This window comes from Lepisma saccharinum, chromosome 10 (assembly GCF_977018435.1).
Source record: "Lepisma saccharinum chromosome 10, izLepSacc3.1, whole genome shotgun sequence".
Classification (NCBI taxonomy): Eukaryota; Metazoa; Arthropoda; class Insecta; order Zygentoma; family Lepismatidae; genus Lepisma; species Lepisma saccharinum.
This window is the reverse complement of record NC_139238.1, coordinates 29690828-29707338: the sequence shown is the minus strand read 5'-3', so window position 1 is coordinate 29707338 and position 16511 is coordinate 29690828. Positions and strand designations below refer to the sequence as shown.

The following is a 16511-nucleotide window of genomic DNA, read 5'->3' as shown; positions in this document are numbered from 1 at the left end:
TGTTGAGCGTCTCAACGCAGATTTGATCACATCATTTATCCATTCTCATCGCCGTGATTGCAGCCAAAAGTGGCAGGAAATTGACGTAACTGTATTTCGCTTGGTATCTTAACACTGTGCACTTATGGATAATTGTGTCGTGTCCCTTGCCGTTTTAAGTTTTATGCACTAAATCAGATTTACCAAAGATCCGCGTATGGTCTGCCTTCACAAGAAATTTCATCTGATAGTTACGTATATACCGAGGATTTAGAGATCAGTGCGCTAAATGATGAACATTCCTATTAATCGGCCCGAGTGTGAAGCGGGGGTTTAAAATTTTAAGCAAGCAGAAGCACGTCCTGAAGGGGGTGTGGGGTTCGAGTGACAAGTATCCTATGCGAGCGATATGTACCAGATTTTATTTATTTGTGTTTTACGCAGCTTTTTTGCCTCTTTGTTAATCCCGACGATCATTATTAGATGGAAGTTGTTGAAGATACACTCCGAGGACTCGATGTAGATCGCGAGCTGACCGCTAGTCGATTTTTTTTTGTTGTTACGAAATACGAATTTCAGGTTAGTGGTAACTCAATTGTGTTGCTATTGAACATTAGAAAGACAAACGTGGAAACTTTATGACATGGATCATGTTTCAAACAGGTGTGTGCAGAACTACCGCACAGCTGCTTATCAGATGTTGCTCCTTTGTGAAAGGGTCGAATGTCGCGATTGTTTTGACTACTCCATAATCCAGGAGCAGTGTTGCCAACTATAGCAGAAAAGAGCCAACACACTTGAAATGAAGGCACTTTTATGGGGTTTGATTTCAAGGTAGGCGTCTGGTGTTTAAAGGGTGAAGTGATCGAGCTTTATCCCTCCACCTCAAATGTAACCAACCCACGAAAAATATTACCTGTTAGAAGACTAAGCAGTGATTCATATAAATAAATACATTTCAGGCCAAATAAAAATGCATAAGAGGCGGTGTCGAAGACACGTCTGAATGATTATTAACCAAACATAAACAATGCTTCCTCCTTCTCCTTACCTTTTTTTGCGGGAAATTATGCCAAAAGAAGAGCAACTGCAGAAAGCAAAGCATTTTGATTAGTTTGCACATTTTTCCCACAGTAAAACCTTTCAGAATTGCAGTGCGTGTGTATCTTGCGTGTTGATGGTATACATTAATAACTGTGCAGTGCCAATCAGTGATGGGCGTGAATTATAATTGAACCACTGGCAACAGAGCTTGCGCAGACCCATGACGCCTGTGCATCCAACCCCTGCTTCGAGGGGAGGGTAGAATGGAGGAGAATGTGCGCGCAGACTCTTGGCGGAAGGTTCATTTTCTTTCCCTTGGTGGTTGCCATATACAATTACAATCTACAGGGTGGTCCATATGTCTTGTTACCCCCATAATTTTACATAACTTGATAATAATACAATATAATATAATAAAGTGTAAGGTAGCCATTCATTCCATATGTCGTGTGACACCAACAATTTTACATAATTTTATATTATGATAATAACAATATAACAATTTGTAAGACGTATGGATTCAGCGTCAACCAGGATGTTGTTCACGCATCCAAAAGGTCAGTATGACCACCATTATTTTCATGGCACAAAATAACACGGCGCCATGACCTGTGTGAGATTTACGAAGCAAATTTTTCGTGATTGTTGTCTAAAAGGCTGCCCTAATAGCGTCCTTTAATTGTTCTGTTGTTTGGTATCGTTGTTGTGATACTTTTTCCTTAATAATGCCCCAGAGGGCATTGTCACAAGACTAGAGATCAGGGCTTCTGGGAGGCAATCCAGAGGCGCCGGATGATGTACCGATCCGCGTCCTATCCACCTATTGGGAAACACTTCACTTAACCAAGCTCAGCAGACCGTTTGCGCAGTGACTTCTGTGGTGACCGAAGCACAGATGCCTCCACTCCTGCACATGTGTTCTGTCTTTTGGTTGGTGCACCAGACCTCTGTTTGTCTTTGATACATCCCAACATAAACAGTTTCTTTTCCCAACGCAGTATTGTCACTTTTGGTGGTGCATGTTTTTGGAATCGTCTTGTGATATCTCGTCGCACATCCTCCATGGTCTTGCCGGTATGTGGACGTTCATGGGTCCAAACACTGACAACAAGGCGCTCTTCTACATTGTAGGAACTTGTGTCAGCCATCTCTGCAATAGAAACACTGAATTAGGGATAACAAGATATTGATTCGAGGTGGTAACAAGACATATGGACCACCCTGTACGTAGAGTCCAGCGCAGATATTTCTGCCGTGCGATGCGCGAAACAACTAAAGAAGCAGTGTTGCTAATGGAGCAGATAGAAAAATCGCTGCAGTGCGCCGATGCACAGCTGTTACGTACAACAATAAAATTAGAGAATTCAGGTCTATCTAACGTTGAGTTTTAAACGTCATGCATTATACCAGGACTAGGATTAATATGTACTAACAAGTGGCTTTGTATGTAGCTACATACATATGGACTAAAAATTCGCAAAATATGAACTAACACATAAGTAAAATTACCAAAAATGCTGCAAAGAAGACTTCTTCATACGATTCCTTATTTGAGTGATTTCAAACAAAATAAAAAAAAATATATATTATTTTTCATTGCATTAATGCACTGGTGGCGTTCTAACTTTTCACTCCCAAAACCCGTATACACTGGTATGGAACTGCAACGGCAGATAATAACATGCCAACGTGTTAAACCGCTACAATTGCACCATAACACTCCTCCTCAAGCAGTATTATTATTTCCTCTCTGAGATCGGCGACAGTCGGTTGCCTTTGTTGTACATTTACAAAGGATGCCGGCTTCCACAACAATAACAAGTACATATACTGCCACTAGACGATAAGCTGCGCGGCTTTTTCTTTTGTTATGAACCAGGGCCGGCGCTAGTCATTTTGCCTTCCTGGGAGGTGGCGGCAGATGCCGGTCTATTTCGACCCCCCCCCCCCGGTCATTACGCAGCAACGGAAAATTGAAAATCAATATATTCCTAACTAAAACATCAAAATATAAAATAAATAATGAGACTTCTTATGCTATTTCAATACTATTCAGCGCAAAAGAATATCTCGCTCGATCACAGTTTTCAATAGGCTTATTTTTTTCTTCTCTTCAAATTTTGCAGCTCTGGGCGATGGCACGGTTCGCCCTCCCCTTCCGCCGGCCCTGCTATGAACTTGGTCACCCATCAAAGCATGGCAATTTTAACACACAAAACAATATGTATCGCATTAAGCAGCAAAAATGACAGCCTCCTCTATGCAGTTTCTACAAGAACACGTGCCGGAGCCAGAGTTGAAATGATGTTGGAGCCACATAATTTATTTATTTTGAATAATTCCAAAATTATGAAATATGAACAATTTGTTGCTGTTGTTCGCTGCTCTCTTGCCAAAATGCTTTATTGGGATGCTAACACTATGACTGGCTTCCTCCTTCATGAACTCGTGCACGTTGCTTAGAATTTCCCGAGCTTGGCTATGCAAGGTTTTTGATTTCAACTTCGACAGAACTGGAGGCATGATGGAATTTAACGTTCATTAGCAAACACACACTTTTACATACACACACGCAATACACGCACCCAACGTCAAACCGGTCAAATACTTAGTATAAAATAAAAATATGGTAATTCCAATCCAACAAAACTCACCGCCACTTTACCTGCCTTTCCCCTTCCGTGACAGAAATAGTGCTTCATTATTACAGTTGGCAACACTAGTTACTAGCGAGCCAATGAACATGCACTGCATAAAAGAAGCAACCACTACGCCGTGCTATATTGCCACATTACCGTCTCTGCCGAACGGTGGGAACCGCGAGCTGGAGCGCTATTCAATTGTTTTCAATGATGTTTGGGCGAGTGTGTCCAGGAATGGAATGACAATATGTCAACAATAGCGAAGGTTTTCGAGCAGGGTAGAACACGTGATGCCTAGAGAGAGCCAGGCGAAACGAAAATTCGTTTCTACGCAACGGCAAATTTGTGTGATGCACTCTATATCGTTGAATTGAAATTGCTTTAATCTTAATTTCTTTCATCTGCATTTGTGTATTCATTTCACAGAATCGTGTCAAAGATATGCCCAGTTCGCATATTTTCCACGTAACTAGACTTGATTTTGCCCTAAATGCCTATATCGCATACGTCAACATAGTCGTAGGCTTTGAGTGATTTCAGGATACAGCAATCAGTGTGTGTACATTTTATCGTGCGTAAAATATCCCTAATTCGGCTGTTAATGCCTAATGCTAAAAAATTCAAGTGTGAAAAACTTGTTTCAGTTCTTTTGTTTAGGTTATCCAGTTTACCTACCGGTTTGCAGGAAATTCAATAAATTAATAAATGGCGGAAGTCAGTTTTAATTTTTCCAAGATGCTACTTTTGGTTGAAAAAATATATAAGAAGTTATCGAATGGCCATAAATAGAGGTAGGATGACTGATGCCATGTTAATGTCATTTGCGACCAATATGGGTCATGTGCACCATTTGGTGGGCTTGAAACTGGCCATAATATGCATTAAGTGAAAATACACTTTTTAGAGGCATAACACCTTAGCTTGCAACACTAGCAGATCGAAATTTTGTATTGAGTATAGTAGGATGCACCATGTTTATTATTTGTTTACGCAATGGGGGCCTCAGGAATTGAAACAAAACTCCCCAACAATCTGTTGGCAACCCCAGCGCTAACATCCCTTGAAGTACATCCCGTGAAAAAAGATGCAAAATATAGTCAACATAAACATTGATAATTCGCCTAACAGCACTTGTGCATTCCATTGTCCATTCGTCTCGCCTAGTAGTGCCGCAGTTCACTTGTTTATACAGCATTATTCTTTTGTATTTTCCAAATTTAATTTAGCCATTACGCACCCACACTTTGTCACGGTTATCATAAAGGTGCAGAAAAAAACGACGCCAAGTATAAGAGCGCCACTGGTGCATGTGCGTTCCCCCTTTGCCTGTACACTTGACCAATTTGCATGTTGCACGTTGTTCATTTGACCGAACGGAAATGTTCAGTCATGAAGATACGCATGATTGATATACCGACGATAGCACAATGGCGAGCAGTGTCTCGACCCACACGTTGACGGCCCCGGTCCTCGGAGGCGCAGGTATATTTTATCACAAAGCTTCCTTTTATGCCTCATGCCAGCGAGCTCCAAGGAACACACTCGCTCGAGGGGAGGGCCGACCTTGAGACAACGGCGAGACTAGCTGTCAATGAACTGACTCATTGTTGCCACATCTAGTTGTGCGTAACGTGTTTTTGTCTTGTCTTTTTTTTAAAAGGCTTTTAATTGGTCCTTTCCAAAAGCGTTTGACGCTGCTCGCTCCATTGCACTGCTGAACTAGATGATCTGCAAGGGTATGCGAGTGAGCCAGAACTATCTGCAAGCGAAATTTCACCTGAAGAGAGCGTCGCACTGTTTCAAGCGCTGTTCCATTGTTAATTTCAAACGCGAGTTATTGTTGAAAATCTTCATGGAACACAATTTTAAATACAAAGAGCTTCATTTACGTCAGGAAAGGGGAGGGGGAGAGAGACTTTTTTCTTTCTTCTTTTCTGGTCTCTCTCTCTCTCTCTCTCTCTCTCTCTCTCTCTCTCTCTCTCTCTCTCTCTCTCGGAAGGGGGGGTCCTTCCACTTTCACCAGAAAGAAAGAGGGAGAGAAGAAAATGCTCTATCTCTCCTCTCCTTTTCCTTATTCTCTCCCCGTCTCAGAGAGGTATTTTCTCCCTTTCTTTTCTTTCCTCTCTCCCCTCTCTCCCTCCCCCTTTCTCTCTCTCCCTCCCCCTTTCTCTCTCTCCCTCTCCCCCTTTCTCTCTCTCCCTCTCCCCCTTTCTCTCCCTCTCTCCCCCTTTCTCTCAAAAAGCTCTTCTCTCTCACTTTTTTTGGGCACTTTTGCCCCCTACTTCTCCCTCTCTCTTTCTCTTTCAAGAAAGAAAGAAAGACTTCTCTTACCCCCATCTGCTTCCCTTCTTCTTTTCATCTTTCCTCTTGTGAGAGAGAGATAGATCCCATTACACCCAGTTCCTTCCTTTCTCTCTCGGCCCCTGCCCCCGAAAATGAATGTCAACGTAAAATCATGTTTCACGCATATACTTTTATTACAGTGAGTGTTTTGCAGGAACATAACAATATTGTTAAGGGGGAAATATGCCTCGTTTGCCCCCCCCCCGAAAAAAAACATTCCCTGGAAAAATCCAGCCATCGTCATTTAAAAGTTACATTTAGCGAGAGAGTATTAAGCTTTGTAAAGGAATCCTGTTAAGAGTTCACCCCAGCTTTGAAATATGGAAAGAAAATTGATATGTTGTAATGTGGCACCGATGAAGGTGCCAACATGGTCGTCTGAAGCGAATTTCCTTTACATTGGTTGCCATATGTTTTTACAATGGAGGTCGATGTTCTCCTTCTTTCTCTTTCTCTTCTCCCTTTTGCATCGAGTCCCCTCCTTGTGCGCTATTCAAGCGCTTTTTTGATCAAACTGAAAAGTAATAGTTTTTAATTTAAAGTCGCTACGATAATGCAGTGAGTCATGTTTCCGAAAACACCACATCTTGAAATTATGAAGCAGTAAAGTCGAAAGCAACCACTGGTAGCTCCAAGCAGGTGATTGATTCGATGGAAAGAGTACAGACCTTGGAGTTAGATGTGTCGTCTGCTGTGGACATTGACAGTACATGTAAAAGACATGTATAATACGACCATGCAGGAATAAAAATCGGGAGATATCACAAAGAATCCCACGAATGTATTTTTTAATCTGTGGTCACTGGCATAAGCAGGATTTTTTTCGGGGGGGGGGGGGTGAGATGGACTTTCAGAATAGTATCATATGCACGGATTTTTTTAATGGAAAGTTTAAAATAAATAATTTTTTATTTCTTTATATTAGCATTTATTGTTTACTTTAAGAACAACTTTTTTAAAGTAACAAGATTTGTTTTACTTTCTCAAAATTTCAGCATCTATGGGCTCCCCTCAGACCCCCTCTACATACACAGGGTGGCTACTCACCGGGAATTCCTGGAATTATGCGTGAATTATTGGTTCCGGGAATTATTCGTGAATTCTACATGAAAAGCTTTGCAAACTGCTGTGGAAATGTGCAAGAAGTAGGTTTTCCTGCTGACGACGTAAAATTTCATCTGTCACCCTTGATATTGCAACAACAAAAAATTAGCCTCTTTCGACATTTCTGTGTACGTAGAGACTAACAGTTCAGTGAAAGTTGTCGTAAACCAGGAATTGAGAGAAGTTTTGGGGCAAAAATATGCTTTTATTCATTTTTTTCTCCGCCCTGCACAATACCCCTCCCCCTCCTGCCTTTCTTCAGGTACGTGGTGTATTTCTTTCAACTGCAAAAACATGCCAAAGGACCATGCTGTCTTGTGTTAGTCATATTCATTTCCTAAATTTTTGTTACCAACTTACAGCTATTCAAAGTTCAAGGTACAGGACTTTGTGGACACACTGTATTATAACAGGGTGGCTACTCACTTTGAATTCTGGGAATTATATGTGAATTATTGCCTCCGGCAATTACAGGGTGCGGCAACGTAACTTCCTTTTTTGAAATGCGTACCATGCAGCCTGTGGCTTATTTCTGGACAGGAATGAAATTAAAGGTGTAATTAACTTTAATTTAATGTGCCTAATTCATTTGCCGATCACACATGCATGGGCACAATTATGTGCTGTATCATAGATTAGTTGTTGAGAAGTCAGTGGTCCTCTATTAGGTTTCATGCGAGACACACAAGACTAATTGGTTTTGGCAACCAATTTGGGTTAATTTATACAGATTTGTTTTATTAAATGCAGTAATACTGATATATAGAGCATGAGTTTGTCTTAGTTGTAACAAAATATCAAAAAGTAAGAGTTCAACCAAGGACTGAAACTCATTTATCTGAAGTTTTTTATTTGTGCAGTGTACTACATAACTCCAGCATATTGTGCATGTCTGTCCACAAGCAGTAAGGGGACATGTCCAGTAGCAAAATGACATGATACTGCAAGCATAAGAAATACATTTTTCTTTACGTGCATTTATAATTAGTGCATCATGAGGGTAGAAATAGAAAAATAATGTGTATATTTTTTAATTTCAGACCATGCGGTATCGCAACCAATTACAATGGTACCGCGGCGGTCTGGCAGTTTTCCTGGGAGTGAGGCAGCCAGCATCTTGTCTCCGCGATCGTCAGAGACTGGTGGGCTTGGCGTGAAGATGGTGGAATATGTTCTTAGCTCTTCGCCTACAAGTAAGGACATTGAAGCTAGAATGCGAGGCCTGGTACTGGTGAGTAGCCCCTTCCTTTGTTCTACTTCTGTTCAATTTTATCGTAGCACATTCGTTTTTATTCTTTACTCAGGTTCTGATTTCCTTTTATAATCATAACTTAAGCATGACAGAATGTTGATTTATTGTGCTTGTTGCAAGAACAAAAAAAAAAATATAATCATGTATGGAGAAATGATACACAAGTATGTATTGCAGATATTCCAGAAATCAATTTCTTTGGAATGGTAACAGTAGTTGATTAGTATCTCAATGTCTTTCCCCCTGTCTTTCCACCCTATACATATTGAAGTAATTTTTTTTGGGACTAAAAATTATTACCAGTAGATTTTAAGAGAATGAAAAATCAAAGGATAGTTTTATTTCTATAGTTTAATTAGAATTGGTGTTCAGACCCCCCGTACATTTTAACTAATGGGTCTGGGAAAGTCCTATGTATGTGAAAGATTACTGAGTGTTTCTGGAGTAAAACTTGACAACCCACAAAAGTATGAAACCTAGAAATAAGCAGGGGATAGTCAGTCAATTACATTGTGGCGTGTGTTTCTGACCATCATCAGCTACCGAAGGAATTTCATTCTCTATTGTACAGCAAGTGGAGACTTTCCAGAAGCTGAATCCGATAACTTAATTTTGAACAGAGTTTTGAGTTACCAAGTTTTATTCCCCAGCTACTCAACTGTTTAAATTTCTGTCACCACTTCCTTGTCTTGTCATGCATACGAGTCACTATTTATATTTTGAGCCTAACAATGAAAAAACAGGAAAACTTGGCATTGAAAACTGCTTTATTGTTTTTCGAAGTATTTTCCTTTATGGTCAATACACTTTTGCATTAGTTCGAACCATTTGTCAAAGCAGTTTTTCCAATCTTCTTGAGACACCTTCATAATATGGTTTTTGAACACACCAACGTCCATCGACGAAAATCGATGTCCACGCAATTTATTCTTGACATTCTGGAACAAGAAGAAGTCATTGGGTGCCAAATCAGGACTGTACGGCAGATGACCCATCAATTCGATTTTTTGACTGTTCATAAAGTCGGTTGTTAGACGAGATGTGTGACAGACAGCTGGCATTGTCTTGATGAAGAATGATCCGAGGGCGTTTGTTTGTTTTCCGTATTTGACTGAAGACCTCTGGCAAACAAATTGTTGTGTACCATTCAGAGTTGACCGTTCTACGTTCCTCTAAAGACACAGTTGCCACATGACCAGTTTTCCCGAAAAAAAAAACCAGACGACCATGTGTTTCGATGTGCTTCGAGCGCGAACAACTTATGTTGGATTGGGTTCATCTTGAAACACCCATACAGGCGACTGCTGTTTACGTTCCGGCTCATATGCATATATCCATGATTTGTCACCTGTTACAATCTTATATACGTCTTTTGAAGCACCCACCGCGATTGTATTTATTGAGCATTTGTTTGCACCAATTGACGCGAGCGTCTCTTTGAGTTTTTGTCAAATTGTGTGGGATCCAACGAGAACATACCTTTCTCACAGCTAAATGATCATGTAATATTTTATATATATGCTGGTGGAACTAATGCCTATGGTTGCCTCAATCTCATAGTATGTCACATGACGATCTTGCAGTATTAGGTTTTGCACAGCATCAATGTTTTCTTGAACAACAACAACTGATTTTGGACGACCTTCGCGAATCTCGTTGGTGAGCGAATGGCGGCCACGATTAAATTCGTTATACCAGCGTTTCACAGTGGCAAAGGATGGGGCTTTATCGCCAAATGTGTAAGTAAGTTGATCGCTGCACTCTTGTCTTGATAATCTACTTTGAAAATCGTAAGAAATCATCGCACGAAAATGTTCATGAGTTAATTCCATTTTATTGTTGTCGCCCAATCTCCAAGGCAACATAAACAACACAAATGAAGCTATTGACAAAACATTTGAAGTACGTTATAGTCAATAATGCCAGACGATTTGGTGCAAACGTCAAATCGCCCCAAGGCTCAAAATATAAATAGTGACCCTCGTATTCATTTATTCTTAGATTAGTTTCAAATGGCTGAGAAACATTCAAGAATTCATATTCAAAGATTTTGCATTGTACAACCTTAGCTCTAGTTTCGGTGGAGTTCCTTTTTGTATTTAAAAATTGCAGTTTTTTTCTTAAATTTTTGAGAGAATGACCTAGATCTTAAAAGCTACTGGAGCACCCTGTACAATATTTACTTTAAGAATATATTTTGTGCACACAGTTCTCTGTATTCTTGAAGGTTACATTTCACATGGGTGAATGATTTAAGCTTTGGTTTCCACAAATATATATGCACTGTTGTGGGTTGATGAATCAAGGTGAATTAATTCTAGAATTCTACACAACGGTCTGTTAACATTCATCACAAACTTGTGAAAATGAAATTATTTTTTTAAATTAACATCTGTTTTCTTCAGGAAACAGCAGAAAATTCATCAGGTAAAAATTATATGGTATTAAAAGGTGTTCAAATTAAAAACACAACCTTTTAAGATATTCATATTCATATTGAATAATTTTCTACTGTATGAAGGACACCAATGTTTATTTGGTTGAAATGTTGAGTAGGTAAATTGTCAGGATACATGTTTTCTGGCTCTCTCAATAATTTGATTGCCAATTACTGTTGTAGAGTTCATAATTTACAATTCATATGAATTGCAAATTGGAATACAATAATTTTGTGATCATATTGACTGACAATTATTGGTTTGTAACCATATGATGTTTTAATTAATACAATTATATTTTGCAGAATCCCAATGATACAAAAGATAAGGACAAAGACAAGGCCCCTTCACCTTTTGAAGCAAGCAAGAAGGATGTGGAGAATGGAAATGCTTCACAACCAAATGGAATTGTACAGAATGGGCTGGATGATGAGAAAGGATTCAAGTATGTATAATTAAGCTGGTGTTCACCCATCATAGTGAATAATTGCATGCATGTATTTATACACTTGCTACTCAACTTTCAAAAAAGGGAACAATGTTACCGTCATATCAAGGGTATCTTAAGACCGAGGTGTATACTCCCTTCACAAGCTTAACGAGAGGGAGATCTAGAATTTTACACATACACTTATAGAAGTATAACTTTTTTACTCCAGAAACTTGTAACTTACTATGTCACACCAAAAATGCTATAAGAATGTTTGAATTAAACTTAAGCGAGTTAGCGAAACTTACTTCTAGAGGTTCTATTAATTTTGTTCCCAAGTGGATGGTCACCGAGGCCACCGAAATTAACCTTAAACAGAAACATCGGTCTGCGAGACCTTTAGTGTTTTCCAGTTCTACACAAGATTAACACTTTTTTGAACCTAGTATTTCTAATACTATTGTATATTTTAATCCTTTCTGCATTTTACATTTTTTCAGCTTGGTCCCCTGAAAAACTTAAATCTAGGTTCCACTGTAGTGGAAGTGATTGAGTAATTTTTAACGGTCAAACTAAAATGTATTCACAAAAACTGAAATATACATTTTGAAGGTTGAACATTACTCTACTTTCCCACATAACATCCAATCACATTTATACATTTGTCTCACCGTGACACCAATTTTTCGATGACCATGCCGTAGAAATTGTTCGGCTGGTCACGTAAGCAACGATGCACGACTGTCACTACTTCTGTGTCGCAGCTGAAGTGTTTGCGGGCAAGGTGTTCTTCCTTCAGTGGGCCATACAGGAGAAAGTCTAATGGGACCAGGTCTGGACAGTATTGTGGATGCTTGAGAATTTCCCAAGGCCAGGAATTGACTTTTTGCGTCACTGATGCAGCCACATGGGGACGAACATTGTCACGGAGAATGATGACCACCTCGAGAGATTTTGTTGGACGTTTACGGTGCAGAGCAGCTCTTAGACGTTCCAGTGTGGCACAATATGCAGCAGGATTTACAGTTGCTCCTTTTACCCCAAAATCAGGAAGAATGACACCCTGCAAAATCTTTCCTGCAGACGGGGTTGTCCTGAATTTTTTGGGTAGGGTGAGAGTTTGTGTTTTTCCATACCTACTCTGTCATTTTTGTTCAGAGGTGTAATGAAAACCCACGATTTGTACCTGGTAACAATGCGATCGAGTAATGCATTTCCAGGTCTATGGTACGGGAGCAAATGCTCAAGACTATATCCCATACAGTCCTCCATATGCTGTGGTGTGAGCTGTCTGGGGACCCGTCTTGCTGACACCCAATTTCTTCATGGATGATCGTGTATGCACTGCCATATGAAATGCCCACTGCATCTGCTGCTGTTTGGATTGTTGACTGCCGGTCCTCCTGGATCAATACCTCCACAGCGTCAACATTGCTCTGTGTGTCGGATGTGCGAGGCCGTCCAGAATGGGGGTCATCGAAGACATTTACATGCTGTGCGTTGAACTTTGTACACCAATTACAGACAATTGTGAATGTCATGCACATGTCACCATTCACTGCACACAAATCGTGATAGTTTTAGGTTGTTTCTGTCCCGCAGCTCAACTGTGTCGAACGTCTCAAGCGTAGCTGCCATTTTGAAACAACTGCCTCTTGGCATACGTGAGGTGCACACACCTGCCTTCTCGTGGAAAGGTGGTGAAATACATGTACGTACTATGTTTGGCTGTAAAAAATTTACTAAATTACTTTTTGATATCCCCTCGTAATTAGTGGTTTCATGAGGGTCTTATATATGGTGATTTAATATTCCTGGTGATGAATTTACTTTTCGGTAGTTGTGTATTAGTATACCGGTAATATTATTTAGTCCCTTAATTCATTCTGTCTTATTGCATCTTGCTCCCACACCCCCTATACGCCTTCATGGCATGGTGCTAAGCACAGGGGAGCACTTTACCTTCTTTTTTAACTTATTGCATCTTGCTAGTTGTTTTGGTTGTTAATCATCATCCCAAGATATTTAAGTACCCTAACTGCTTCAAACTTTTTGTTGCCAATTTCTAATCTTTTGTATGTTCTAGATACTTATGGAGTTACCAACATGTATTTCATTTTATTAATGTTAAAATGTGGTTCTATATTTTCTGCTTCTGTTTTTAAGTAGGTTTGTTTCAGTTCTTTCTCAGTTCTGGTAATTATAGCACAATCATTGGCATATGCATATATCTGGTTCAAGTTTGTAAACATTGTGCCTCTTTTGTCTTTAATTGCTCCCCATGCAATTGTCATATGCATGCTCTTTGCTGTATTGTCATCTTTGTTAGTCTTGCCAATGTGCTGGTATCCATTGTTTGAATGTCTTTTCCCCAACCACTTTTGAAGCCTGTGAATAGGATATGCAGATCTGTACCATATTCATATTGCTTTTCAGTTATTTGCCATATGAATAGTTGGGTCAGTTGTGCTTCTCCCCTGTCGAAAGGCAGTCTGATATGCCTCTATGATATGTTCTGCCACTATCAATAGGCTACTGTGGATAATTCCCAATAGGATTTTGTTTGGCACATTTAGACAGTTTAATACCTCTCAATTGACTACAATCCTGTTCAACACCCTTTATATTATGGGACAGATTATACTGATCCTCCATGCTTAAGGCATATCTTGCCATATTTGTGTATTCTCTCATTTTTTGCCCTGAATATTTTATCAGCTCTAATGTTATATCCCCCTCTTCATTTGTTTGATATTCCCTCTATATCTTTGACATAGAGTTAGAGTTGTTCTTGGAAAAAAAATTGCCCATCTTGCTACTATTCTTTCCTTATCTCTACACCCTCTCTCTTTGGATTGATATCCTTTATTCAGTTTCCTTACTGCTGTGTAAACTTTTCTAGTTTCATTTTGCTTACTATGCAATTTTTGTTCATTCTGATTTCTTCCTACATATTTTGTTTGTTTCCTGCGATAAAGTTCTGTATCGCTTGGGAGTTCTGCTGCTTACAAGTTTTCACCATCTCTTGTCTGTTGTGTTCTGTTCTTCTATGGGCTTCTATATTTTGCTACCTATTTCATTCTGATAGTGTTTTTTTGTAATTTTTATTTATATAATTTAATTTTAATCTGTGTTATTTGTTGTAGTTTTATGGTCATTACTCATATGTTCATGTATTTTGGTTTTAGCCATATATCTTGTCACATTTAGGTTCTCTGTAGCTCCTTACATCTAGTATGGTTGAGATATAATTGGCAATTTTCAGTGCCTAGAAGTAAATATTTACTTTTGATGGCCAGGCTGTTTCTAACTGCGAGCTTTATTTAACGTTAGTTCACTTTCATTACTATTCTTCTGAAGTGAATATATACCAACTATTTTATATTGTTCATCATCTGTCCTTATCTTTGCACTTAAATCTTCAGTATTACTGTGCTATATTTTGTCGCTTTTTCATGTTGTCCTGGAAAACACCTCACTCATAGCTAGATAAAACTCAAATGTTCAACAAACTCGCACAACTACAAATCACACGATGACACCACATGGGATACTCACAGGAAGCAGTACAAATGTGCTAAAATGCTGTACTTACTGTGGCTACAGCTGCTGCTACTTGCTTCTTGCATCATGTTGCCAATTGGCAACAAGTGTGTTGGATTTGTAAAAGGCCCGGACTGCATTACTAAATAATACGTAAAATGACCATGACCTTGACCACCGTGGTCATAGTACATTATTTAACATTAATGAGCCCTTAAGTTCAATTCATGACATCTAGTGTCAGAAACGGCAAACTCATATGTCAGAAAATAAAATGAAACCATACAACTGCCATCTAGTGATTAGTTGAGAAAACTACGATGCAGTAAATTTGATGTAGCCAAACTGCAACGCCATGCACTGTGGGGTTAATGAGGTCTTACTTCTCTAGGGTCGTTCTCCTCTTCCACCATTTACATAATTTTGGATTTGCTTCTGCCATTAGAAAGTACGTTGCTTCTTAGTCTGACTGCTTTTCTATAGGCTGTCCGGTGTGGAGACCCTATTCGCGATTAAAATTACCACCTGAGCGCTAGTGTTGCTTCCAATATGGCCGCTCTAAGTAGGATAATTCTTTGTTTACATTCAGCAGTAGTACGAAACAGCAGCGTGTTATCATGGCTTCTATGGAGGAGAAACGTTTAAATTACGCGATATTTTTAAATATTGCGAATGCAATGTGAATTCCAGGAACTCTTACGAAGGTGAAGCTGTGATGAGGATGAAGCAGTTAATTATGATAGGCAAAAATAACAGATAAAATGCAGACGAAACTAATGTATAGCTACGCACTGGTTCTTCAAAGCAGTGCATGCTGTATCATCTGCACCTCATGTTGTAACTGGGATTCTCGGAAATTATTTGAAAATAAAGAAATTGTAATTGACCTATACTTAGAGGCACATATTTTTGGTAAATAAAAAAGCAAAATTTTGGTACAAAAACTGAGTCAATTTCGGGTTCAAAAGCGGTAAATAAAATAAAATATCGGTGTTATAGCGGTGAAAAATGGGATGAAAAGTGGTATATAAAAATACATTTTTGTTTTAAAATTGTGAATATAATCCTAAATTTGATTTAAAAACTACACTTATTCCACAGAATTAACATTTCACTTCTATTAGCCCATTTATGTAGTTATCAGAGTATTAAGTTTATTTCTGTGTAAAGGAGTCAATTTTTGCTTCTCCAATATTAACAGCAGAATTAATCTATTTTCCGGGAATTGCATAACTCTCAGGATAATTCAGACCTCAGAAGGTGTCACGTCGGTGAATAAACTCTAAATTTCGTGTTTGAGTTAATTTCGCTTTTTGCAGTTCATTTCGCATTATTTCGTGACAAAACATGTTCACAAAATGCATCTCAAACCTTTCAAAAACATGAAAAATTAACACTACAATGTTGTTTTTTTTTTTTTTTTTTTTCAAATTTCGTTTTTTCGTCAAAAACTAAATATGCATGCCCCTACCTATACTTGAAAGGCTGGCAGGAGAAAATTGCGAACATATCGTTGCAGTTCTTTCTCGATAATATTCACAATTTCATGACCAGGCTATCCTCACTGAAAAAGGACATCGTACTGAATGAAGCAGCAACATTAGCATTTCCATTTTCTTTTTCTGGTTACATTTAATATTAATTCATTCAAAAAACTATTTTCATCTTCTCTCTTAATCGACTTGCACCTGTTCCAAAGTTCACACATACATAATACATGAATGCATTGGGTAAGA

The 16511-nt window shown here is 38.9% G+C and overlaps 1 protein-coding gene across 9 annotated transcripts in view; it reads left to right on the top strand.

Moving 5' to 3' along the window:
* Positions 1 to 16511, top strand: part of pum (pumilio) — a 254522-nt gene that overhangs the window by 101586 nt on the left and 136425 nt on the right. For all 9 annotated transcript variants that reach the window (XM_083129691.1, XM_083129696.1, XM_083129695.1 and 6 more), the window contains 2 exons: positions 8153 to 8343; positions 11108 to 11247. In XM_083129691.1, coding sequence (XP_082985817.1) covers positions 8153 to 8343; positions 11108 to 11247 — 331 coding nt within the window. The remainder of the gene's footprint in view (positions 1 to 8152; positions 8344 to 11107; positions 11248 to 16511) is intronic.